The sequence below is a fragment of the Gavia stellata genome, chromosome 16, assembly GCF_030936135.1.
Source record: "Gavia stellata isolate bGavSte3 chromosome 16, bGavSte3.hap2, whole genome shotgun sequence".
Lineage (NCBI taxonomy): Eukaryota > Metazoa > Chordata > Aves > Gaviiformes > Gaviidae > Gavia > Gavia stellata.
The window spans coordinates 6,101,372-6,128,286 of NC_082609.1; the positions used below are offsets into that span (position 1 = coordinate 6,101,372).

Consider the following 26,915-nt stretch of genomic DNA (forward strand, 5'->3'; position numbering starts at 1 on the left):
TAGAATCAGCAATTAATGGAATTTTCCTTGAATAATATAATAATAAAAAACACAACAAAACCCCCAAACAAAACTCCCCCTCAAGCCTCCCCCCACTGTCCCATACAACTTACAAAATGTGTAATTGTTGCTAAACCTAGCTATTTTAAATGTTCTATTTTCTTTTGTGCTTTCCTTCCACAGGGAAAGTGAGAAGCTTAAGTTCGTCATTGTGGACACTGACCCATTTGACAGCTTTGCATCTCAGTGACAACTCCTTATCCCGTATTCCTTCAGACATTGCCAAGCTTCACAATCTGGTATATCTGGACCTGTCCTCTAATAAAATTCGCAGTTTACCAGCAGAGCTCGGAAACATGGTGTCACTCAGGTATGTAAAGTTTAACAGGAGATAAAATTGTTCTCTTATTATTTTTGTAGCAGCAGTTTATATTTCAGCATAATTTTTATGTTCTAGTAAACAAAAAGCATAAATAAATTCCCCCTTCCTCACTTCTTTTTATGTGTCTCCCTGAATACTTGGTATGGTCTGTGCAGCTGTAGCGATGCTGGCTTCTGATGTATGACAGTACGGAATGAGCTTCGCAAGTGCTCAGTTTGATAGCAATCACCTATTTTATATTTTTCCAAGTCAGGTTTCCTCTCTTATGCATCTCTTTCCAGACTCTTTTACAAATCTTGATGTGGCGTTTTTGTCTAAGAAATACCGATGCACAAAAAAAATTGCTTTTAACTCATAGTAAGGTAGGAAAAAGATCAGAGTAAACATTCATAATCATGCTAACTACAATCTTTTCCTCTTTATTCATCTTTAATAGTTATTCTTAACAATAGTTCTTATTCTGTTTATTTTGTAACAACTGCAACTTGTCTAATATCTCCTTTCCACCTTTGCTATCACGTAACTGCAGTCCTGTGCAAACTGGGGAGGAGAAGAAAAATCTTCTAAATACGCCTTTCCCCCCCCCCTGCCCCCCCCCCAATTTTGCAGTGCCAAGATGTGCAAAGCTTGCATGGAATGATACCTCCTTTTGGAAGTGAAACATTAATAGTCATGCCTATTTAGATTATAATTAAGGCTGCAGCATTTCACTTCGTAAAAACACTGTTATGTAAATATAGAAATGATTTATATAAGAGTAAATATTTACAGGCAACATTCTTTTGCCCTTGACCCAAAGGAAGAGCCTTATCTTCAGTTTCTTAGACAGTGCCCAGTAATTGCCTTCATTGCTTTTAATTTTGAAGACATTTATGGACAGCTTTCTCAAATCCAGAAAACACTGAGTCTGAAAGTAATGAGAATGTTATTAGACATAAAGAAGAAGACAATAGAGAAGTGGACTGCCAGCACAGCTTTAATGAAACTGGAAGGAAAGCAAGTTTGCACATAGAAAATGCAGTGACTGATATTTCTTCTACTTTGGAAAAGTCCACTCTGCTGGGGAGGATTAAACTAGCTGATTAAATTGGTACTAAAAGCTCAAATTCCAAAGCAGTTAAAGTTCCAACCTTGGAGGCTGAGCAAAGGGACCTTGATTTTTAGAGCATAACTGGCAGTTCTGTTTTGTAGTGTGTTGTATAGTTGTTTTCAGCTGTGAAGCAGCCTGTTCTAAAGAAAGCTTTGCATTACTATTTCAATTAAAAGCAGTTATTAGTAACAGGTTTCTTCCCCCCTTTATCCACTCGTCAGGTATTGTGTGCTAGCAATCCTAAATTTACTGGAATATTCTCAAATTCATCTTTGTACTTAATTAGCATCCTTTCATTTCCATCAGTCGTCTTCCTTTTAAAATATTGCTGTAAACGTAATACTCATAACATGGAGTTAGCTTAGCACTGTGTAGTCATCAGTAGTGTCAAAAGATATTATGCCGCCTTCTCAACACTTTTCCCAATTTATTCTGGCTGATTCTATGAAGTGTCAGCTCTTCCAAGTCCTAAGTCTCTTCTGAGTAGAGAAGTCTAAATCTTGTGAATGTGAAATCATAGAATTTTTTACGTTGGAGAAGACCTTTAAGATCATCGAGTCCAACCATTAACCTAACACTGCCAAGTCCACCACTAAACCATGTCCTTAAGCGCCACATCCTCACGTCTTTTAAATATCTCCAGGGATGGTGACTCAACCACTTCCCCGAGCAGCCCGTTCCAATGCCTGACAACCCTTTCAGTGAAGAAATCTTTCCTAATATCCAATCTCAATCTCCCCTGGTGCAACTTGAGGCCATTTCCTCTTGTCCTGGTGCTTCTTCCTTGGGAGAAGAGACCAACGCCCACCTCTCTACAACCTCCTTTCAGGTAGTTGTAGAGAGCGATAAGGTCTCCCCTCAGCCTCGTTTTCTCCAGACTGAACAAACCCAGCTTCCTCAGCTGCTCCTCGTAACACTTGTGCTCCAGACCCCTCGCCAGCTTCGTCGCCCTTCTCTGGACACGCTCCAGCACCTCAATGTCCTTCTTGGAGTGAGGGGCCCAAAACTGAACACAGCATTCGAGGTGCGGCCTCACCAGAGCCGAGTACAGGGGCACGATCACCTCCCTGCTCCTGCTGGCCACACTGTTTCTGATACAGGCCAGGATGCCGTTGGCCTTCTTGGCCACCTGGGCACACTGCTGGCTCATCTTCAGCCGGCTGTGGACAAACACCCCCAGGTCCTTTTCCGCTGAGCAGCTTTCCAGCCACTCGTCCCCAAGCCTGTAGCGTTGCATGGGGTTGTTGTGACCCAAGTGCAGGACCCGGCACTTGGCCTTGTTGAACCTCATACAGTTGGCCTCGGCCCATCGATCCAGCCTGTCCAGATCCCTCTGCAGAGCCTTCCTACCCTCGAGCAGATCAACACTCCCACACGACTTGGTGTCATCTGCAAACTTGCTGAGGGAGCACTCAATCCCCTTGTCCAGATAGTTGATAAAGATATTGAACAGAACTGGCCCCAATACTGAGCCCTGGGGAACAGCATTTGCGTGTAGCTAAGGTCTAGGATCACACTAGTTTTCTATTTGTGACCTAAACATAACACTTGAATCCAGATCTCTAGACGTGAAAAGCTAGTGCGTTAATCCACCTTGCACTCTCTGTCCTGAGTAATTGCAGCTGATCCATGACTTCTTTTCACTGGGGTGAAAGTGGGGAAAAACCTGTAAGTGCATCCTACGTGATAGCGCTCTGTAGGTCTCAGCTATGCTGGAGTTTTATGTTTCAGGCTGGCTCTTACTGCAGACTCTTCCCATAGCTTTTGGGAAGTTGTTCAAACTAACGGTAATTCAACACTGGGCATTGCTAATATCCTGAGCCACAGAAATCATTTGTGCCCTCACACTTGAGAGTTGTTAACAGGTCTTCCAGCTCCCACATCTGGAGCTCTGGGTTTGGTCTGTATGGCAAAGCTCACCTAAGGCGCCTTGCATCTCCCTTTTTACTGCAGGTACTTGAAGAAAGAGGTGTCAGAGAGAGCAGTAAGATTTCTGATCTTCGTGGAAAGAGGAGAAAAAATAAACACTCTAAGATGTTACCTTGGAAAGCTCAGCTGTAAAACAGATTCTCTTGATATGCTTGAAAGAACTAGTGGGATTTGTTGTGATCCCCTTTGCTGTGTAGAGGGGGCGGGTTCCGCGGAGGCAAGGATCATTAAAGAAAATAATTCTTTCAACCAAGAGAGAAAGTGTAATGATACCTACTACTGTGCTGTTCTTCCAGCTCAGTGTTTTTCCTCTAGAAGAATTTAGTATATTTTTTTTGTAATTCATACATAACTTTTTTTTTAGACTTCAGCAGTGCTTTGAAAAACTCTTAGAGGAAAAGTAGCTTCCTAAAGAATAAACTAGTAGCTTTGTAATGTCATATAGAATATCACCCCTAAAAATAATAGTGATTTTCATCTCAAATGTCTATGGAACTGCTGAGAACTAGTGGAGATGTTGATTTTTTTTTTTAATTATTTTTTTTTCCTTAACCCCCCCATCCTCTTTTCTACCTGCCACGTGCCTTATTCATACTTAGAAACCCTAGAATGACACAGTGGGCTTCTGAGTCTCTCCCTAAAATATGTGCTTTTTTCTATGGGGTTTTGTATTGAAAAAACCAAGACAACAAAACCCCAGCTGGCTAGGTGTGCTGTAGTCTGGCAATCAGTTGAGCATTGACTTGGCATTTCTAGATAACCCACTGAAGTAAAAAGAAATTCCACTCCTGTATCATCTTCTGCTATTACGCACCCCGGAGTCTCTCAAACAAGCCACTTGATTTTTACCAAGGTTTCTAAATATGCAGTGAAATGAATTTCTCAGGAAGTCCTTGTTAGGGAAGGACCAGGCAGAGTGTACTTCTGAAACGCAAGGCTAGAAGAGTTCTGTCTCTTTGCTTCAAATGCTGTCTTGTAGAACTCTAAAAGAGCTAAGGTAACTCTTGGCACCCAGGTTTCCTTTCTTCTTTTTTTTTTTTCTTTTTCTTTTTCCCTTTTTTGTTGCTGCAAAATACTTTCAAGTCTCTAGGCACCAAGTTGTAAACACTCTAAAGTAGCAACCTTATATTGAATATAGTGAGGAAAGTCTTCACTGCTTAGATGGGAATGCATTTAAGAAAGTGAAAAGCTCCAAACAAGTCCATTTTCTCTGCCCAGTTCGTTGGGATATCAGAATTCAGGACATGAATTCTGTTCCTGTCTGCATACTGTTTTTGTAAGTTAAAAAGTACGTATTTTGTCTTAACACCGAAATTATGAAAACAAACAACAGAAGATTACTATTGTAAATTACTATTACATGGTAATATCACAGCTCTAATCATACTGTCAGGGTCCTGGATTTTTTGCTTATTTGTTTTCTGGGATCTGATTTCCCTTTATTTGGCCTTTAATCATAGCCAAACCGTTTCGTGGTCTGGTTTGTCAGAGCAGTTACCGCTTCATCACTTGTAGTTATTTAAGTATTTAATTATTGCTAATGCTGACTTTTTAAGATGAACTCGCCAAACAGCTACTTTCCTCTGTACTGCAATGTAATATTTATTTTGTCTATGTGTGTGTTTGAGTACGGCAGGATTTCCCTAACTATTGCTGTTTAGTCTTTGAATTTTCAATATTATGGTTTGCTAATATGTTGTTTCTCTTCTAGTCAAACTTCTTGTACTGTACTGCTGAAGACAAACGTTGGTCTGTTTTCAGCCCTATATGATTCTTGCTCTGTCTACAGGGAACTACATTTAAATAACAACCTGTTACGAGTTTTACCTTTTGAGCTGGGAAAACTGTTCCAGTTACAGACTTTGGGTCTGAAAGGTATTGCTACTTTTTCTTGATATCCATGCTTGGTTAACGATACCGCTTCTGAGATGTAATGGCTGTAGACTGCTAGTTCATAAAATGTTACTGAATAGCAATCCCAGATGTAGCTACTTACTCCATGTTTATAGATACTGTTATTTAGGGATTATTTAAAATAAGAAAAAGAATGAGTTTGGCGAAGCACTCCACATGTAAAGAGGGTTGCTTCTTTTTCTGCAGAGAGGAAGCTTTCTGTTGCTTGCATAGGGGTTGGACACAGTGCTGCTTTAACTAAGAAACAGTCTGCAGTTAACTGTAGGTATTCAACTCCAACCAAAAAGGGAACGTGCTTTATACTGCTATAGGGTATTGCGCTGTTTACACAAGCAGCAGTTTAACTCTTTTTCCAAATTTTCTTTCTCTGAACTGTGTGGATTCTAGCTATAAAATTCCTGACCTTGGGGGAACATAATTACATCACAAGATCAGAAGCACTGAGTGATAACAATACCTCTAAACAACGTAAAGCCTCAAAAGTCTGGTTTTATCCCCCTTAAAACTGGATAATTGCAATGTGCGTTGTCCGTGCAAACTTCTACAATCTGCTTACGTGTTTGGCAGATGGTAGGCTCTCTACTCAGGTATGACTGGCAAATGAACTGATGGTGGATGTTTCACTGGCATCGAGCAAAGCAAGCAGAGGTGGTGGCTCCTGTGTTTGGCCTCACCAGCTCTGCCTGCATGTTTTACCACACCAGTTCTTCACTACTGTTGGATCCTTGGGGTGGTCAATCAGAAGACAGACACAGGACGGAACATGGTTAACTTCACTAGAGCTATTCACACATCTAGTGTTTGGTGGGATTGAAGACCTGAGATTTGAAACTTCTGCGTAGTTCGTGGTAGAGGCAGTATTGTTTCTCAGCAATGCCAGCTTTAAATGCTGATATGTAAGTTCATAATGGTTCTGTTTATTTTATTCAATGTTTCTGTAAATGTGTTTGCAGGAAATCCACTTACACAGGATATTCTGAACCTTTATCAGGAACCAGATGGGACGCGAAGGCTACTGAACTATTTGCTTGATAATTTGGCAGGTACTGCAAAAAGAAGTAAGTGATCATTCTTAAAACATTTATTTCTGCTGTGTAAAATAAATGTGATTATCACTTGTTGTATCTCTACTCTAAAACATTCCTATAGTTTCAACAGAACAACCGCCTCCAAGATCTTGGATTATGTTGCAAGAACCAGACCGTACAAGACCAACAGGTACTGTAACACTTCTCTTCCCCCCGCTCCCCCCGCCCTGTTGTAAAAGCTGTGCATCTTTGTTGAAAAATTTTTGATGCTTAAATTAACTAATCATCTGTGCAGTGCTGACCAGCCAGCTGAAGTAGTTCTATCTCAATTGGAACATCTGTTTCAGATTTACCCATCTTTTACTATAAAGTAATTTCATTTTAATTAACATCCTCCTCACAGGAATTGAAACTGTTGTCCACAATTAGTTAAATAGTTGAATTATAACAGGCTTAATTGAACATTTGTTGAAGAATAAAAAAAATGGAAGAACATGAGCATAATTTAAAAGAAAAAAATCCTACATTTTTTTTGAAGTAACCAATGTATTATCTTTGACTCAGCACTTTTATTGCCATTGGGATTCAGGTCATGTTTAACTGTTTACTGATTTTTTTTCTTCATGAATTGTCTAAAATAGAGCCTTTTCTATTTACCTGCACACCAAAAATCTTAGTGTATTTCTCAATTGTTGCAGTGTCCTCTTTTTCAGGACTGATGTACATTACTTTCCCCTCTTGATTTTAAGGCGGTTGCTTCAAAGATCATGATGTTAATGCAGCTTGTCTTTTGCTGTCCCCTGTTTGTTTTCAAAATGCTGGGCTTTGACCCCCAATCAGCCTGAGATCGTAGCCTCAGTTTGCTAAATCTTCAACAACTGTCTCGTTTCTTTTTCCTGAGTTGTACTCCATGTTTGAGAGGAGCTCCCAATAAGCTTCCAAGTATCTCACTATTGTACTGCAAACCCCTTAGTGCTTTTTAAAAACAAACAAAAAATCCCCAGCAAACCCCAAAAATCCATGCTGCTGGATTACCTGTCAAGTTGCCCCAAACTGTCTCATTATCACTCCTGTTCCAAATGAATGCAGAGAGTAGATGTTTCTTGTCTTTACACCTGAACTGTAAGCTTTTTGAGGTGGAAACATTTGGGGTTTTATTCTGCCTATAGTTTTTCATTGTGCGAAGGGATCCTTACCCTCCCTATGGATCTGTTACAGTTCATGGTGGTAATAATTAAGGTAGATTAAATAATCTATTTGAAGAGTTTGCAAACCTTTGTATAGCCAGCAAATGTAAGTGTTCACATGCGCTTACCTTATTTTAATCTTGTCACAGTAGAGCACCACTTGGCAAACAAATGTACTTTATGCTATTTACTGCATTAACCATATAAGGAGGGGGTTTGGGTTTTGTTTTCTAATTAAATGCTAGAAGACAGCTGCCATAAGTCCAAACTTAATTTATCTTCTTAGGACTAACATTTTTTTTTAGTATAGCTGTGTTTTGATTGAAGCAAATGAAGCATAAATTGATAAATTTGCAGAAGACAAAAAGTGAAGAACATAATTGTATATATATTTTTTCTTTTTTTTTCTTTTGTTAAATATATCGGTATGTAAGTAAAATTATTGTTCTGCAGCCTTGTTTTCTGTCATGTGTTACAACGTACTCTGTGATAAATATGCTACCCGGCAGCTGTATGGCTATTGTCCATCTTGGGCATTGAACTGGGAATACAGAAAAAAAGCCATTATGCAGGAAATCCTGAGCTGCAATGCTGACATCATAAGTCTTCAGGTAAAAGACACACTGTTATTTCTTTTCTTTTTCTATTCCCATGTGCTGGTTTCTCTGTATTAAATGTATTTACAGTAAATGGTCTGTTTTCAAAACCTTCTGAAAACAAAAGAAAAAAGAAGTGGTGTTTAGAACATTATTTGTTGCTTGACATCAAAAGAATGCTTTTCAGCCCACACAGTTGGAATGTGAACCAGCAGCTGCTGATCAAAGAAATGTACGTGGGGGGTGTCTTTGTGCCTGTGTGTGTATGTGGGGCTATAATTGACACATTTTCAAATAAAAGGCTTGAGATAATCATAACTCTGGGGATTACAGAATTTCATTTATATTTTCTTAAAATAGGGATATTGCTCTCAAATTTGCATTCTCTGATGTACTTAATTCTTAAAATTTTTTTCCCTTAAGTCTAATTTGAAAGTGATTTACACTTCTGAAGAGTCTAAATATTATCAGTCTTCTGTATTTGGCAAATAGTGCATTCACACTGTTCTGTCTTACCACTTCATAGGAGGTTGAAACGGAACAGTACTACAGTTTTTTCCTGGTAGAATTGAAAGAACGTGGCTACAATGGATTCTTCAGTCCAAAATCTAGAGCTAGGACAATGTCAGAACAGGAAAGAAAACATGTTGATGGTTGTGCAATATTTTTCAAAACAGAAAAGTAAGTGATGTGTTTTGCAAAGCCTTCTATTGTGTCTTGCTCTCTTCCACATAATTTCTCAGGTCAGTTATAGCTCGAACAGTTTGGCGTTAGTTGGCCGCCTTGTAGCTGTTCAGTGGTTTTTATAGAGCATTCCTATCGTTAGAAAGAGTGGTCTGTACGAGAGAAATCATTGTGTGCGTAACTAGCAATAGAAAATTTTACCTTAAAGTTTTGTTAAAGTTGAAATTTCATTCTGTTAGAGCAGTGCAGGTTAGGAGTTCACTAAATTACACTTCAGTTGTTGAGTGTGTGTATCCCAACCATTAGGTGTTAATAATGAAAAATGAAGCAAATGTCTTATTTTCTTGCTTTTTTTTTTTGAGTAAAGGAATTGATGATAATCCCCAAAACTGCTGAAATAAGACCTTAGATGACATTGACTTTTTGATACGTTAGCCTTTTGATAAAGCAAAGGCACTTAATATCACTGCTCGCTTAAATAATGGCTTTTCTCAGAACTGCAGCACTTTGAGTATGAGGGTAATAACTTCATTTCCTCCTCCCGTTTCCATTCCTTTGTGTCCAAAAGTAAACGTAGGTGCCAGGTTTGATACCTTTTGGCTTAGAAAAATTATTTAGTCCCTCTTATTAAACCTGCATCTTTGAACTAGAAACTGGTGCAGAATTAGAAACAAGCACTCCTTTTCTGTAGTTTCTCAGTCTCTCTGGAAATAAAATCTTTTAATTGAAACTAAGGTAGTATAAAATTTATAAAAATTGCTAGGAAAACTGTATAATTTGATTTCAGTTTAGGATTTTACAAAATTACGTGATTGATGTTAAAATCTCAGCCACAAATGTGTTTGAGCTTTAATTAAAAGGAGAATTACCTATAACATTTCCTTTCGTATCTGACTGCTGAAAAAAATATGTATGATGTTTCTCTTTCAGATTTACTTTGGTTCAAAAACATACTGTTGAGTTCAATCAACTAGCTATGGCAAACTCGGAAGGTTCAGAAGCTATGCTGAACAGAGTTATGACAAAAGATAACATTGGAGTTGCTGTATTGTTAGAACTGCGAAAGGAATTGATAGAAATGTCATGTAAGTCCTACTTAGTTTAATTTTTTAAGTGAAAAAAATTACTTCTGTTATAGTAAATCAGAGGAACTAGGTTCTACAGATGAATATAACTTTGCCCATTGTACGCTCAGGCAAATTTATTTCCAAAGAGGATTTGTGGGAAAAGTCATATTGCTTAAATGATGAAGATTTTATGTGTTTTTTTCCCCACTTAATACCTTTTTGGTTAAAAAAAGAAAGACTTCAGTTTGAGTGTTTTGGTTTTGGTTGTGTGGTTTTTTTTTTTTTTCCTTCCCTCCTTGAAGTTATGTACAGGTATCAAAGAATCAGTTGGTGTTACTCGTGTGTTTCTGGATCATGTATCCACATCATTTCAGCTTGTTATTTGCTTCACTGTCATGCTTATACAACCTGTTTGTTCTGCCCTGTCATTCTTAATTTAGGAGATGTAAATTAGCTTTATAAGTATCACAGTGGGTACCTACTCAACCTGTGTTATATTTATCCAAATTACATTTTATTAATTCAGATTCTAAAAAACAAGCCTTTTATGAAGCACTTCTAGCAAGAGAGGTAACTTACAATGTGAATAACTTAAAATTCAGAGCTCATTGCCTAATAAGATATGAACAGTGCCTGTTTACTATCACAACCTGAGGAAAATTGTTGTAACTTTTAGAATGACACTATTTGCCTGTAAATAGAATTGTCTCTTATTTATGTTAATTCACAGTATTCTTAGATACATAAGCATTACCTGTAACAACATAGTCTGTTAATCGTCTTGAATGTGAAACACAATTATTCCTAATGCTTTATATCAATTAAAACACTTAGTAGATGTAAGAGGACTTGTACAACCCTCTTAAATTAAATGGTATTAACCCTTTTCAAGTTATACTGGTATTTTATTTTATTTTTTACTCCCTTGAAACGTCTTGTTTAAAATTCAATAGTAGTGTTTTCTGTTGCTGACCATGTAAGGTAAATAATTGATTTTAAATTGTAGCTGGAAAACCACATCTTGGGATGGAAAAGCAGCTAGTTCTTGTAGCTAATGCACATATGCATTGGGACCCAGATTATTCTGATGTGAAGCTGGTTCAGACTATGATGTTCCTGTCCGAGGTAAAGAACATTATTGATAAAGCTTCTCGTAGTCTCAAACCTGGTGTTTCGGGAGAACTTGGAACCATTCCACTTGTACTGTGTGCAGATCTCAATTCTCTACCAGACTCTGGTAAGAGTTCTATTTCTTCTTTTTTTTTTTTTTTAGACTATTTCAAGTGTGTAACAATTTAAAAAAGTGAGGCCTTAAAATTTAAAGGAGTTTTCAACTTAGAGAATATGTTTTTTGATATCATAAGCTCTAAAGATACTAAGAAAATAGAAGAGAGAAAAGATAGAACTGTTTCTTTTGTGAGTGACCTTATTGCCTATGCAGTAGTATAGCTATGTCTGGTCTTTCAGAAGCATTTTCATTGTTATCTTACAATACAGGAATGGAAAGGAAGAAAATATCTTCCAAAAATAACTGGAAACATGAGTATGTTGCTGTTAATTGGGTTTTCTGGAAATTAAGTGTGAGAAGATAGGTTCTTCTCTTTAAAGTTGCCACCATACAATCATTTTCTGCAGCTCAAATGTTTTAGGACTTCTAAAATTCCCTTTCTGGTAGGGGATATATTGATTCTTCAACCCTCTTTACTAGCATACAATGTTTTTTTTGACTTGGTGGCAACTTTATAAGTGCAAGAAAAGAACAGATGCAGTGAACACCTTCTTGGCTTTCTGAGGTACCCCGCTGAAGTGCTGAACTCAAGAGTCATCCTTCCTTCTTACTGCTAGTTGTTCAATATAATAATCTCCATTCTGATCCCCCTTCCTTCTGGCCTCTGCTTGGCAACTCTTAACATCTGTTAGGGTTGATAGGAGCAGTTATTGTTCAGCAGTACTGGAAATCTGATTCTCTTTGATCCCAGGAAGACGAGTGTCGCTAATGGCTATTGCAATAGCCAGTTCATGTGTCTGATTGTGTCTTCAGAAAAACTAATTGCTTCTTTTACCTGCCAGAACCTTAACCCAGCTATTCTGAAATTAAGAAGCACAATCATAGTTTTCCAAGACAGAAATTTTGTCAATTGCCTTTGCAGCCTCTTTAAAGTTAACTTTATTTGAAGTAGTGGTAAAAAGTTGGCTTTTTTGCAACATTTTAGCCAAAGTTCATTGAAAGCCAGGGCTTGAGCATAGAGACAAGGAGAGGAGGAAGCTGCCTACCTAGCATCTATAGAATTTTACTTCCACTTTTTTCACCTTCCCCTGCAGTCTGTTCCTTATTAACTATCTTGTTTTTTCTAATCAAAGCATGTCTCTTCATTCTGACAACTTTTGCTCTTTACATACATATACATCGTTTTTCAATATTTTAAAAGAACTACTGCTGACTGTGTTGTATATGCGCTTATATAAAACGTAGTTGCATGTATGACTCAAAGTACCTACACACTCTTTATTTGCTGAATGCGTGTTAATACCTTCTTGTGTGTATGTGTCTCTCCTAACAGGTGTTGTTGAGTACTTGAGCACTGGTGGAGTGGAAACAAACCACAAAGATTTTAAGGAACTGAGATACAATGAAAGTCTTACTAACTTCAGCTGTAATGGAAAAAATGGAACAACAAATGGAAGAATTACACATGGTTTCAAGTTGAAGAGTGCCTATGAGAATGGTCTAATGCCTTACACAAATTACACATTTGACTTCAAGGTAAGGACTTGCTGATATTTTGGAAAAGCTTTCCATTTTGAAGTTTAACGCTGTACAAAATTGTTTAACAAAAAAGTTAATCTATTTGGGTAGGTAACAGTAAATTCACCAAGTTTATATTTAAAACATAGCGAACTAGAGTGCCTGGCACTTCAGTCTCCTAGAAAGCAAATTTTCCTTTTTCTTGTTAGTAACTTGTAATAGATTTGCAAGAGTTGGGATGCTGTTAACCTTCCCTGTAAATAGGAAGATTTTGTATTTTAATACTCCAAGCTAAACGAGATAGTACAACAGGGGCACTTAAGCTGTCAACTGCAAGGAAATAATCCATGTTGCTACTGGAAAACTTGCAGCGCTCTGTTGCCCAGGGGAAACAAAGCTCTTTTCCTCTTCAAAATCAGATAAATGTGTTTTGAAGCTATGTAGGAGGTTGGAAATTACAACCCCAAACAGCATAGCAGAAGTGATACAGGGTGGACTTTTCTTTTGTTTTCCTAATCTATACTGAGCAATGCATGGGAAGTAGGAAGTAGAAGTCTCCTAAGTCGATGATGTGCTATAGAGAGGGAATGGTAGCGTGTCACGTACTCGTAATACTGAGCTCACCTTTTGTTCGGAACAATACCTTGAGTCAAGAATATACACTAATAGTCGATTTTATTTCTTTTCTTGTTTCAGGGTATTATTGACTACATCTTCTACTCTAAACCTCAGCTAAACATACTTGGCATTCTTGGACCTTTGGATCATCATTGGTTAATAGAGAACAATATAAGTGGTTGTCCACATCCACTCATCCCTTCTGACCACTTCTCACTTTTTGCACAACTGGAGCTTTTGCTGCCTTTCCTGCCTCCTGTAAATGGAATCCATCTCCCTGGCAGGAGGTAGTCAAGTACATTTTAGAGGGCAACCTCAATCTAACTTGTACAATTGTAAAATCTGAATATAGAGGAGTGAGGTATGGCCAACAGGGATTTTTTTTTTTTCTTAATAATCTTAATCTTAAATCTAATTATTTGCTAAAGACATAGTAAAAGCCAGGTGCTATCAACAGACACAATTCTGAGCCCAATATACTTTGTATACTGTTCGACAGCGATTGGTGCATTTGCACCTTTCTTTAATACGTTACAATTAACCTTCCTGTTTCTTTTATCCAACATGACATTTTCATGCCTTGAAATAGGGAATTGTTATACAGTATATTCTCTTTGCACAGTTATCTGTAGCACTACTTTTTGAGGCCAGTAGGAACATCCATAGAACATTCTTCCGTACTTCACTCCCTCCTTTTTCAGACTTGTTTGTAAAAATATAGAATTTGAATTTAGCCTTTATTGATTGTATATGAACAACAGAAAACCTGATTTATGAGATTTTGTACTTTAAAAAAAGAAAAATCAGATTTGGAAAATGATTGTATTGTAAACTAAGGCTAAATTTTTATCTGTTTTCATGTGTTATAAAGGCCAGCTTGTAAAAGAGGTTGTCACAGGTTTTCTCTGCTAATGATTTGCACTGTTAGGGTTTCGTTAGCCCTTTTGTACTACTTTTTATGTTCAATTGAGAACGTTGCTTTTAAAATCCAAACCTATAAAATCTTAATATCTTAGAGATAACTAAATACATTCTATTTCTGAGTTAAAAAAAAAAGAGAAAAGCATAGAGTTCTCCTAGAACAGATAAGCTAAGCAGTGAATATAAGTAGACCTGTATGGATTGAAAGTTATTGCTGATGTGTATACACTCAGATATTTTTCTCATCTCTAACTTTTGAAGTACAATTTAGGGATACTTGTGTACAGCTTCTTCATTTCTGTTTTAAATACTTGTCCTATCTCCACTGTGCCTGCTTAAATTTGTTCTCAACTAGCACTGCCTGTGCATGCAGAGAGATCCTGTGCATCCTCTTTTATTTTTTTAAATAATGTTAACACTTGTGAAAATTTTATGAAGATACTTTTGTATAAGCTGTGGCATCTTTTTTTCCTTTGTGAAGCATTGAATATCACACTTTTTGAACATGTTCAGGTTATGGGTACACAGTTTCTAGCTTCTAATACCCATGCACTGCTTCTTTCAGTGTCATTGCACAGTGCTGTTTTTCCCACTAAGAATTCCTATCATGTGAATTCTCTTTCGTTTAAGTGTGTTCCTCAGTTTCAGAAAGTATAATTCCTTGAAGAAAAAAAACCCAACCCTACATTTTCTATTGATGAAGCAGTGTAAAATAAATGCATTTTCACTACAGGTCCCAAAGACAATTCTTCAGATCATTTTTTTTTTTTTTTAAAGTGACCAAGTCTTATTTTAAAGTGTCAAGCAAGACTAAAGTTATAGTGTACCCTCAGTGCCATTTGTGTCATGAAGCCAAGTATGTAACAGCTTACAAATTTAACTTGTCTATTTGTATCCTGAAAGGGAGAATTTATCATCTCCTTAGACTGATACAACGTGAATAATCAATGTAAAAAAGAAAAAAAAAAAATCGAGATAGAGAGCTTGGTCTTAAACAGCTTTTGTTTCAGCTGCGGGCAGGGAAGCAAAAGGACACTGAGCATTAAGAGAAAACTTTCTAAATATTGTGAATTTTTATATATAAGAGAGTGGATTGGTAATAATGATTCAAAATTTTATTGAAAAGTAGTCGGCACGTAAGTGTGCTCAAACCGTTCTGTTTTAAGCTGAAAGTAAAAATTGCAAACAGTTCGGATATGTAAAATGTACATTTTAAAATTTCAATAGGAGAAATTTTGATCTTGAATCCTTGTCTGGGACCTGATCTCTTGGGGTTATTTTGTTTTGGTTTTAGTTGTGAAAACACCAAACATGTCCAGTTTATAATCAGTACATTGAAATGCTGGTAGTATTGCTGTAGTAGACTTAATGCGTAGTGTTATTTTTTTTCTGTTTGTTTTTTTGGGTTTTTTTGTAAAGTGTGAATAAAAGGTGTTTTACTCATGTTTCCTTAATGATGTCTTGGTAATGTACATCATGACAATTTCCAGTGACGATGAGCCAATTTAGCTTGTCAAACTGAGCAAACTATTTTTCTTTTCTGATTTATCTGGATTGTGTAATGAGTCCAGAAAGCTTTACAGAAGGGGAAGGGAAGCACTTACTCATTTTGTATTTCTTAGAGGGGGATAATTTACTTTAATAGATGCTGGAGCTTGAGTGCACTTGTTAGATTCTAAAGGTTTGAGCTTTATCCAATATGTGTTCTCCTGTATTGCTTAGTCTTAAAAAAGATTTGAATTTGTGACAGCATGTTAAAATTTGGCCCCTTGTGCTTTTGGAGGCACAACTGTTCCTGCTTAGTCACCTTACAGTCTAAGGGTCCACTTAAATAACCGTTTCCTCCAGCTTTTATACTAGTCCATCAGGTCCCAATCGAAAACCTACTGAATACATTGAAGACACTCCTTTGACTTCACTGGGTTTTAACTGGACTGCAGCTATGACTCGGGGGCTGAAGGAAGGAGAAATACTTTAATTATAGGGAACGACCGGGTGGCACCAAAACAGAGCTGAGTTAAACTTTGTCAAACAATCTTTCAAAGAAAGTATATTCCTGTGTCAAACAAATCTGACTCAAAAGTCTCAATTTCCAGCGATAACATAGAGTAAGGCAATAAACCACGTCTTCACAAAATCAAAATGTTTGCTTCCTAGTTTTTAACATAAAATGGTTATTTGCAATATTTTTATTCGAGGTGGTTTTGGGTGTTGCCATAACGTACCTTCAGTGTTCTTGTTGTAAAAGCACATATAGCAAAAGTCACAGAACATCTTTGGGGTTGAAAGAATTTATTTAGGTTAGACCAGGCTTTTTTCCCACTTAAAGTACCGTCAGCCATATCTTGTCTGGTTTTATTTACATTTACCAAGAATTCTGGATGTCAAAGTGTAAATTGAAATACACCTTTAACTAAAAGAATTGATTAGAGTACAAGACTAATACCACAAGTTACTGCTTTTAACATAACACAAGTAGGGGGGAAAAAGAGCATTTAAGTCTGTGCGTGTTGTAATTATTTTGTCCTTTTAGCAGCTTTAAAAACCAAATAGGTAAATTCGGCTATTATTTGACAAAACTGACTTTAAGAACATTGTATGTATGCATCTTTGATGCAACTTTAGCAAATCTCTCAATGTTTTATTTTTTTTAGAGCAGACATAGAAAATAGCTTATGGTTTGCTTTTTCAACCACACAAAACCTGTATGGAAGACAAAATAATTACACCACCATTGGCGGGGGGGGAACCTAATTACACTGTATAACTTAAAAACATTCAGTTAACCGCTTAAGTAGCAAGCCTTTTTCATCCAGCCGGACACAGTATTTTTTAGTATGTTAACTGCTATTCTTTTCTTTTGGTTGCATAAATTTGTAATACTTAAGTGTCTTGGTATGTTTAAGTAGTGTCTAAAATAGAGTATCTTAGTCTTTATTCACAGTACTTCTGTATGATGTGTAATGCACTGGACTAACTCTTGTTTACCATTCATGTAACAAAAACCAGCACATTATCTGCACTAAGCTCAAAGAATGTTGCATTTGTCTCTAGGCAGCTCTTCAATAAGATAAATGGGAAACTGAATATGGTCTGATGGTAAACAAGGGCTTTTACTGTTCTCTTCAGTGGAACTTTCTTCTTGGTCAAATTTTAACTAGTTAGTATTATATTTATATACAGGGTCTTCTTTTTCTTTACCAATGTATTTTCCTACTCATAGCTGACCAATAAATCCAATATCTGTTTCAAACCTTCTTGAAGTCTAATTCATATTTTAACTTAATGCCTAAAGCTTTTCCGGAAGAGTTGCACGTACAGCCAAAGTGAGTGAAGTGTGTTAAGGGTAAAAAGGAAGTATGTAAGAAACTTGATAATCCCAGCAAGACTTTTCTGTACTTCTGGAACTTTCTAGATCTGCAGACCAGAAAGCTGCTTGAATCAGTTGGGTTTGGATTGCAAAGTGAAGACCTGGTTAATAATGCCTCCAGAGTCTGTGGAAGACCTGTGTCCAAACCTTCTCAGACCTCAACCCCATGTCGTCATAGCTGGCCATCTTCTGACCTTCCCAAGTGAACCAGTAAGGTCAGTTGTGCCATGTAGGTCCACAGGCTTTGTCTGGGTCCTGTAGACCCCGCTCCTTCCTTCCTTCTTCTTCCCTCCCCACCCCAGAAAGCCCAAAGGAGACTTGGGGTCTGGCAGTGGGAAGGGATTCAAAGATTCAATTAATTTACCGTAGAAGCGGAGCAGTGAAGATTTCTTGCATCTTTTTTTCAGGAATGAGATTCAGCTAACTCTTGTCCTTGGTTCATTTTAATATCACATTCTTTCTGCTTTTATTTTTTTTTCCTTCCGCATCAGTGCGTATGTGTAACAGTGCACGCACTGTTTTATATAATGTTCCCATCGCTAGCAGCAGAAGACATAAAACATCTGAGCACACTTGCTGTGTAACGCACCGAAGCACACGACAGCTCACTGGCGTCTCTGCCTCTCTCCAGCACTCACGCTCAGTACCTTGGCACTGCTTTCCTTTGAAATAAATTATCTAGTTAAGTGTTTCTGTGAATACCACATGCCCCGGAGCGTTCAGCTTGTTTGTAGTTTTAAAATTTGCTGTCTTGAAGCGGCTGTAAGTCCCCAACAGAGTGATGAGTCTGTTCCAGCCGTCAGCAATGATTTCTCTTTGGTTCTGTCTCCTGGGCGAGATTTTCATTCCCACCATCGCATTTGCAGCTTGCCACTAGATGGTGCGTGTGGCGCAGGCTTGGTGTGCGCGCAGGTAGGGTGAGCGTGTTTGAGGGAAATACTCGCTCAAATTATTCTTCAGAATGATTGTAGAGTTATTCTCAAGAGTATTTGTGGGAATTCAGGCCCAGGAAGGAACCTTTTCCAGTGGGAGCAGTTGGTCTGGTAACATCCACACCAATTAAATACTGGCTTTATAAATCCAGCTGTCATGATGGGAATAAAAACGACCTACTTGGTCCTGAACAGTGAAATCATTCTAGGGCCTTCGCTTGCTGCATTTAATCTACTTAATGTTACGTTTTAAGATGAGTACAGTTGTGACATGGTTCCAAACTGGAGTTTTTGAGCTCTTAAATAATACCTGCTAACCTGGCATGTAAGTATTGGGAGAGCTATCTGTAGGGAAACTGTGCCAAAATTAAGGGAGAGCCTGGTGTCCTTTCGAGAGAGCGTATACGGAAAACAGCATCTCTCGCTCAAAGACAAAGGATTGAGATGAGCTTGTGTCCAGTGGTCCTAAGCCAGGTAGGAGAAAATTTGTCTTTCCTTAACTTGCGGTAAAATAACTACAGTTATTTTAATATCATTGAATACAAAATCACTCTGGCCAGACTCCTAGTTACTGTTCCTTCATATCCCATGTCTGCTGGCTCTTCAGTGATACTACAAAGTTGGGTTTGTGCCTTAGAGGGTGGGAATTTCCCAAATCGGCGCAGGTGACTGCGTGGCATTTTTTTCTACTGACACAGGTAGAGCAGAGGATCCTTAAAGCGTCTGGAATTGAGTCCGAAGAGAGAGAGGGAAGGAGGAGAAACTGAAACAAAGGTAAGCGGGAAGGACGAGAATATGCAAGGTACATTGGGCGACCTTTTTGGAGAAGCCGTACTTCATTAAAGGTGAGTGTTCTGGTTACTTATATGCTCTTCATCTTCCCTTCTAACGCAGAGACGTTAATTGTTCGCTCTCTAAATGTTCGCTTACTCTGTTTGCATGGAAAGCAGTAAAGCTAATTAAGCTATGGGGACCTTTGGTGCATTTGAATATTTTCTTATTCCAAAATAAGCCTGGTATTCTCACGGATTATCAATTTTTAAAAGTAGGAAGGTGTGTTTTAGTTAAATCTTCCTGGTGTGCCAGTGGACAGTATTCATTTCTTTTAAAAATGCTAGATGTTTATTGTAAAAAACCATACATTACAGAAAATAAAAACATATATACAGTTCTGCTGGGTTTTAATGACCACAAAGATTTAAGCTTCAGCTAACTGTTCATAGCAGACTTTTTTTTCCCAGTTACTTAGTTTAGTTTTTCTAGATTTTTTCTAGGCTTTTTTATAGTTTTTTCTAGTTCAAAGGTGCAGACTGCTGCCTTTGGGTGCCAATAGTGAATTAACAACAGTTTCCCCACTGTGGCTAATGGTATTGACAGCTCTTCAGAGACTGGATTTACTGATTTTACTTCCCTTCTTCCTTTTCAAAAAATAGCATACCACTTCAGTCTGCTTTTTGGCCAAGAGAGCTAAGACCTGCTTTATCTAAAGACCTGAACCAAGCTGTGTGTTGGTTTTGCTGACCCTGGCAGCAAGACATCACCAAGGTGCAGATTAGATGGGGGAAAGCCTAGAGATGCACAAGGATTTCTTGTCCCCTCCCACCTTTCCCAGATAAAGCAGTGGGAGAGGAGAGCGTTAGGAATTGCATACAAGTTCCTCTCGTGAGCAGCGAGGGGTGAAGGGAAGCATCCTGCCTGCCATCGTGTCTGACACCGTGGTGTCCCCCGGGACAGGGCTGTTGCTTCTAACACGTCAGTCACTTGACGTGGCTACACCTTTTTTTCTCATTTGGTTGTTCTCTGCAGTTTTCTGGGCTCCGTGGGGACAAGAGCCAGGCTCCAGTGGCACCCCAGAGTGCTTCACCAGTCAGTGTGGTTGCGTGGCGTTGGGATGCTGCGAATCCAGTTCTTGTTAGTTGGACTTGTGCGCTCACGCAAGTTGTGGGGCATACGCTGCCATCCGTGGAAGAGCTGCTGCTGAAATCTCAGAAGTATGAATTACACGTTACCACGCGAAGGAAGCGAGCGGAGATACTTAATATCTGTCTCGGTTCACACCTCTGAAGATTGAGCTTCCTTTGTCTCGGCGTGGTCGTGAGTTTTCCAGTAAATAAGAGCGACTATATTCAGTAAAAAGTCTATGTGCATTGCCCAGAGAGAAAGGAGCAAGCCAAACATGTTTATCTTTCAAACTGCATTTTGATTTTCAGATTCTCCATTCATGAGTTTCTGTTTCCCTTTGCAGCGTTTTAAGACAATGCGTAAAACACCTGCAGGTTTATACTGCCTTAGCTGCTCTCAGAGAGGCTGTACCTCTGTATTAGCGTGGGCTATTCCCGCAAATGCTTGCACGTATTAAATATTTCTGGTGTAAGTTTAGGTAGTAGACTACAGGAAGGGCTGGGATTACTCTTGGTAACGTTTCCTCCCTTAGGTGGAATCCTTCATCCAGGGACCAGTGAGGGAGGGGGGAGATGAACAAAAGGTAGAAATTTGGGTCTTGGCCCATGACGGCCAACAGGAAATTTTCCATTAACTCCGCTGCACTTTCATGGGGAAAAGAGATATTCCAGCAGCACAAAAAATGAAGTTACCACATGTGTGTGTAGAACAGACTGTCTTCCCTTAGATCTGTCCTAACCCACCCAACCACCGCAGGCGGGGAGGGCGAGTGTCTGACCTGCAGCACCAAACATGGGAATTCGCATTCCACTGAGCTGGGTTTACGCTGCTGGGTCCAGTCCTCAGCCTTTGGTATGGCTGTACAATTTAATTAGGCTTTCACATTTGACGGTGTGGAAACCGTGGTTTCGTTTAGTTACATCACCTTCAGTAGACAGCCAGCCTTTTCATGACATTTGTCTTTGTATTACTCATGCCCTGTAGGAACTATTGAAATGAATAAAGAGAAAGAACCCACCCAGTGCTGCAGCACGTGCTCCTCTTCTACCACTGCAATTCTTTGCTGGCTATGAAAAATCTGTTTCTATATCATTATTTTTTTCTTACAGGTTTGGCTGATCTTACAAATCCTCCTTCTTCCCCTAAGTAAGAATTATTCCTATTCTACAGAATGCAAAAATAGCTCCAAAAGCCAGTAGTTTGCTGAAGGTCCTGGGTGTCCGAACTGCGGAGCGGATGACGCCTGCGGTCCCCAGCTCAGGCCCCTCGGCCGTTTCTGCTCCCGCGTGTCCTGCAGACGAGCATCACCTCCCGTCAGCCGAAGCGTGGGGAGGGCGCATCACAAGGGTGCCTTCGCTCTGCATTCAGGTAGATCAAAGGGTGTGAGACGAGTACAGAGCGGTGGCCGCGTCCCGCCCGCAGTACCTCTCACAGCAGGTCGAGCAACGTGCCTTCAGCCTGTCGGGGGGGTGGTCCCCTCCTCTGGCCCCAGCGGGAGAAATGTGTGCGGTGCAGCACTTTGTTTTCATAGTGATTTGAAAAATACTCTAAGATTCTGAAATCAGGGGCTCCTTAAAGATGTCTGCAAAGGCCCTGACCCATAAAGATTCGTAAGTCTGTGTTGTCCGTTGAAGTACAACGGAGCTGAATTAACTTGGGAGCTAGTGCGGACCAGGATGTAAGTGCTTGTACCAGGACCAGTAAAATCTTATAGTCCAACTGTTTTATTATGATCCAAGTAAGAAACATTTCTCTAGGAAAAAAAAAGATACGTGTGACAAACTGCCCTTGATACTGTTAATGAGAAAGGAAAGAATTCCAATAAATCCTGATTAGAGAGTTCTGGCTGATAGCTGGGTCCTCGCGGCTCTGCCAAGTCTCGAGAGTCTGACAAAGTTGTGACAGATCGTATTAAGTGTTGCTATTCCTGGAAGAGCAGGCAGTAAGGAAAACGAAAAACACAATACAATTTTGCCAAACAGTTTGAACTTCATTTTGAAATGAAATCACTCAAATTGACCAAACAGCGTTGGATGCAACGGAATTTGGTGGGGAGGTTTGGGGAGGGTTTATTCTCTTGGCAATTTTGGCAGCAGTTGTTTTCATCCTTATTTTTGAATAACAAAATTTCAAAGGCAATGGGCATCCCACATTTCTGCCAAGCCTAATGGGATGATATTTAAATGCTGACATGTTTTCCTTTCTATCCGGTATCATTTGCAATGGACTGTAGGAAGAAGGTTTTGCCTTTGGGCACAGAATCCAAAGATTTCCACTGCTGGACTGAGATTACCAGGTAACTTTCTGTTGCCAGCATTAGGCTTAGTGAGACATTTCTCTCAGAACCCTTTTGTTGAAGACAGCGAAATTTAATCAAGTGAACGGATGAGCTTGGAGTGGGTTTTACTACCCTCGCTGTCACACACAGTGCTCCGTGCCTGCTGGCGTATTGCGCCAGGAGCATTTTTACGGTGTCAGAAAAATGTGCAAAGTCTATAGATTTTTGTCAGTGTCTTTCTAATGAAAAAGAAAATTTTGGAAAAGATTTTACTGGGTGCCCCAGCTGCCAGCTACTACCTCCACGGTAGCTACCTCCAGGCACTACCTCCATGGAGCAGCTGGTGTGTACTTGCCCCCCTGAAGAGTGAAGTCCGGGTTTCGCTGGGGTTTTTGCTGTGCTTACCTGCAGCAAGACTCAATTTCTTCTCCGGTCTTTAGTGGTAGAAACCGTTGCCCCCCGGCACTTCCCTACAATGTCACTAGTGTTGGCTTTGGGATTCAGCTATTACCCCTGCGTGGTTTTCTGGTTGATGCTATCATATAGTTAAATAATTAATTTGGTTAATTATGCTTGGAAAAGGGCTTCAGGGTGGAGACCCAACTGGCTCATCTGCAGCCGGTTTATTGTGCAGCTCATTCTCTTCTCAATAAATGATTTGATCAGAAGCAGAGAGGCAGCAGAGAAGTTAAAACTTCCATTTCCTATCTTGGAAATGACAAGGGGAGGCTTTTAGCACACACCGTAGCGTGGACCAGTCATCACTGTGGCTCTCGGGGAAGTCCTAGAGCAGGCGATGCTTTATTATTCTAAGGAAAGAGAAGAGACTTTGCAATAGATTCTGCTATTTGCTTGTTGCTATAAAAAGATTGGGAAGGGGATGTGTGGAGGAGTGTGTTTTTAAATCCAGCTGGTACCAGCTCAGCCCTTCAGGGAAGCACAATGCTTAATTTCTCTCATATTTCTTTGACCCAGTTAGCATTGCACAAATGTTCCTGATCACAGGACTGTCTAATCCTCTCTTGAATCCTGCTAAATTTTATCTTGTTGACATCCTGCAGCAATTAATTCCAGGAGCTGACCCTGCACAGCAAGAAGGCCTGATGCTTTCTCTCTGAACCATCTACTTTTCATTTTCCACCCATGTACCTTATTCCAACAAACTGGTTTTGAGCAGTGGCAGCGTTGAGCGTGTGTGCAGCAACCAGCGTCCGAGCCCGGAGAGGCAGGTTGTGCCGCCGTCCCGCGAGGGCTGGGGGGTGCCTTGCACCCCGCTGCACAGGGAGGACACTGTGTGGTGTGGGGTTTTTTGGTTTTTTGGGGTTTTTTTTTTTTGTTTTTTGGGTTTTTTTCGTTTTTTGTTGTAATGGTTGGACTTGATGATCTTACAGGTCTTTTCCAACTTTAGTGATTCTGTGAAAGCTGCACGTCTACTGGGCAGCTCAAACATCATGGTGCCTTGGCCGTGCTGCATGTCACCTCGTAGCACCTCGCAGAAGTGGCACTGCGGATGTTTCGGGGAGCGCTGGGGCTGAACCAGGCGCGGGGACAGCAGCAGAGCCCCAGCTGCAGCTTCTCCAGCTCGTCCGTACCTGCTTTTCCTGGGCAGCAGCGGCAACTTGTTCTGCCATCACTACCAAATTGCTGCTAACTGCAGTGTCTGCTGCTCAGACATCCATCTGTCCGTAAACTGGAGTCCTGAGTAGGACCTGGATGTTTCTGGATTCAAAACCAGGCATGATCAAGCCTGTGCTTATATTTGCTTGCCGTAACGGCCAGGAATATTTTTAACTAACAGTGCTGGCTCTGCTCTGAGCAAGGACCACGCACAGGTTCCTTCGCTCTTTGTGCAAATCAGCCTTAATCTGAAGCGCCCAGCTAATCTCATTAATGAGGTTTAAATGGCTCATAGGCTTAGCAAGGCGGGGACGGCCGCTCTCCGTGCATTCGTACAGCTCCCAGCTGAACAGGACCTGGTGGGCAGTTGGCATTGCTAACCCACGAAGGGCCCCTGTGAGCAAACGTCACAGTTTTTTCTGTGCGGTTTGATGTTTCTATAGCGTGAGCTGAGGGAGAACGCAAAGAGCATCTCGAGCAAAGTTGGTATTTCTCGTGTAATTCCTTCGGAGCCTGGACACTCGAGATATGGCATCTCCCTTTTCTGAAGCTGAGCCACGAGCCAGGTTAGCTCCACCCAATGCTCCAGTCAGTTGGAAAGATATAAAACTTGCAGCCCAGCACCTCTGGTATAAACCAGAAGCCATTTTCACTCCTACATACTTGTGACCAAGGGAAAAATAACAAAACATTGAGCTAAACTCAGCTGACTTGTAGATGTCATGTTCTACCATCAGATGAGATGTGGCAGTCTTCCCGGCTGGTTAGTTCTGCCTTCACCTTGCGTGACCACCCCGCTTTGCAGAACAGAGATTGCTGATCGCAGAGGGGAAAAGCCACTGCAAGTTGTGTGAAGTGCAGGCAGATAAAACGTTGTGATTAACACAGTTTTTGCTAAGCTCACAGCAGGCTGATGGGCTTTCAGCGAGCTTCGTTTAAAAGCAGAGACAAGAAATGGTTGACAAAATGCTAATACACACAAATAAATAAACCAATAATTTGATTTCCCTCATCAGCTGCTATTAGAAATCTGTGCTTTAAATGCAGCAGCAAATTATTCCCATTACAAGCCCATTCCAAAGCACTTAGGGGCTCCCTTTGATTTTAAATGGCATTTGGTCAAACATTATGTAGCAACTAGATAATATTCCAAAAATGCCCCGTTTTTCTACAGCTGCTCGCAACAGTCCTCGGAAGTGTTGCCTCCAGGAGCATTAATTCCAGGAAGACTGCGATTGCCAGGAACATTGTATCTGTATTTACACAATGTGTATTTTGCATCAGCTCTAGCTCATGCCAGGCAAATTAAGTTATGCCTGAGAATCCCAGAGCATGGGAAAAGGCCACGAGCCCAAGACATGGTGCTTCAGGAGTCATCGCTGCGGTCAACTGTGGCCCACATAAGTGACGCCAGCCGCAAAAACACGGGGGCTCTGGTGAGCAAGGCAGAGAGCTGTGCTTGAATGCTCTGACTCTTCAAATACAAGCAGAAAAGCTTTCAGCCGTCATTTCGGATCTCTCCTCTGCCTGTGGTTACAGCTGCAAACGCAAACCACTTTGCCATTAATCATGTTGCTGATGGGACAGATGAGGTTTTCATTCAAAGCTAAGGCGTTCCTGCTTAGCCACTAAATGCAGTTTAACTTCGTCGCGCACCATTTATCATTACTCTCCGCCTAGGAAGGCTCAAAGTCAGTTAAAATATGCCCTCAACGTGCAGTTTGGCCCAACTGCAGCACTTCAGGGCATGGGGAAATCCTGATGCACTACCCACAAAGCCTCTGCTTTAAGCAGAGGGACCCTGCGTTCTGCCTTGGGTCTGATCCCCTTCAATTAGGCACCACATCTTCTCTTGGAGCTTTAAGAGTTGGATTTTTTTCTTAAAACAAAAATAGCTGCTTTTATCCTAACTTCGGAGCTCACATTTAAAGACCTTTTTAGAAACTGGTTTCGTTAATCTCACTCACGCGTTTCCTGCATCTCCCTGTTCGTGTGCAGCCCTTAAATCTGCTCCAGCTTGTCTCTGGTCATTACCTTCCCTCACTGAGAGAGACCTGTTCGTGACCTATCCCTGTTTCTAATCACGTTGCACTGGCTCATATTTTAGTTTCTGATCAACACCTGTCTTCCCGGCTGTCCGTGTTGGCACAGAGAGGACCCTCCTGCGGAGATGAGGGTCTCCGTGTGCTGTTGCAGGAGTTTCTGAGCTGCTTCTGCATTGCACAGGTCCAATCACCAGATCCCATTAGTGCGGCTCACGGAGCCGTTGCTTCCTCGCCTTTGGTTTGAGCTGAGCGGTATCGGTGTCATTTGAAAGACAAGCATTTGAGGAAAGAGTGGGACAGTTTTGTTTCTACCTCGCCATCTCTGGTTTGTAAATTCTGGTCATGTTTTTATCTGTCCAAATGCATTTACTCTTTGCATCAGGAAGAGGCTGCATGATCATACAAGCAAAATTGCACGTTAGCCCGTAGATTGCTTGTGAACTGGTTGCGAAGGCTGAGACTGAAAGCTGCCGGTGGGATTTGGATACCAATTCCCCATTCAAATTAATCCAAATCCCTTCGGCAGTTCTGATGATCTCAATAAATGAGATTTTTTTTCTGCCAGTGACTTCAAATGCAGAGCCTGCCGTGAGATTGGCCGTGGAAGCA

At 40.2% G+C, this 26,915-nt stretch overlaps 1 protein-coding gene across 1 annotated transcript in view; it reads left to right on the forward strand.

Moving 5' to 3' along the window:
* The window catches only part of CNOT6 (CCR4-NOT transcription complex subunit 6), a 33,340-nt gene extending 15,939 nt beyond the window's left edge, over positions 1 to 17,401 (forward strand). Inside the window, exons 3-12 of the mRNA XM_059825296.1 lie at positions 184 to 370; positions 5,191 to 5,276; positions 6,269 to 6,373; positions 6,465 to 6,533; positions 7,984 to 8,141; positions 8,653 to 8,807; positions 9,741 to 9,895; positions 10,884 to 11,114; positions 12,439 to 12,641; positions 13,320 to 17,401. Coding sequence (XP_059681279.1) covers positions 184 to 370; positions 5,191 to 5,276; positions 6,269 to 6,373; positions 6,465 to 6,533; positions 7,984 to 8,141; positions 8,653 to 8,807; positions 9,741 to 9,895; positions 10,884 to 11,114; positions 12,439 to 12,641; positions 13,320 to 13,532 — 1,562 coding nt within the window. The 3' untranslated portion in view covers positions 13,533 to 17,401. The remainder of the gene's footprint in view (positions 1 to 183; positions 371 to 5,190; positions 5,277 to 6,268; positions 6,374 to 6,464; positions 6,534 to 7,983; positions 8,142 to 8,652; positions 8,808 to 9,740; positions 9,896 to 10,883; positions 11,115 to 12,438; positions 12,642 to 13,319) is intronic.
* The last annotated feature ends 9,514 nt before the right edge of the window (positions 17,402 to 26,915 follow it).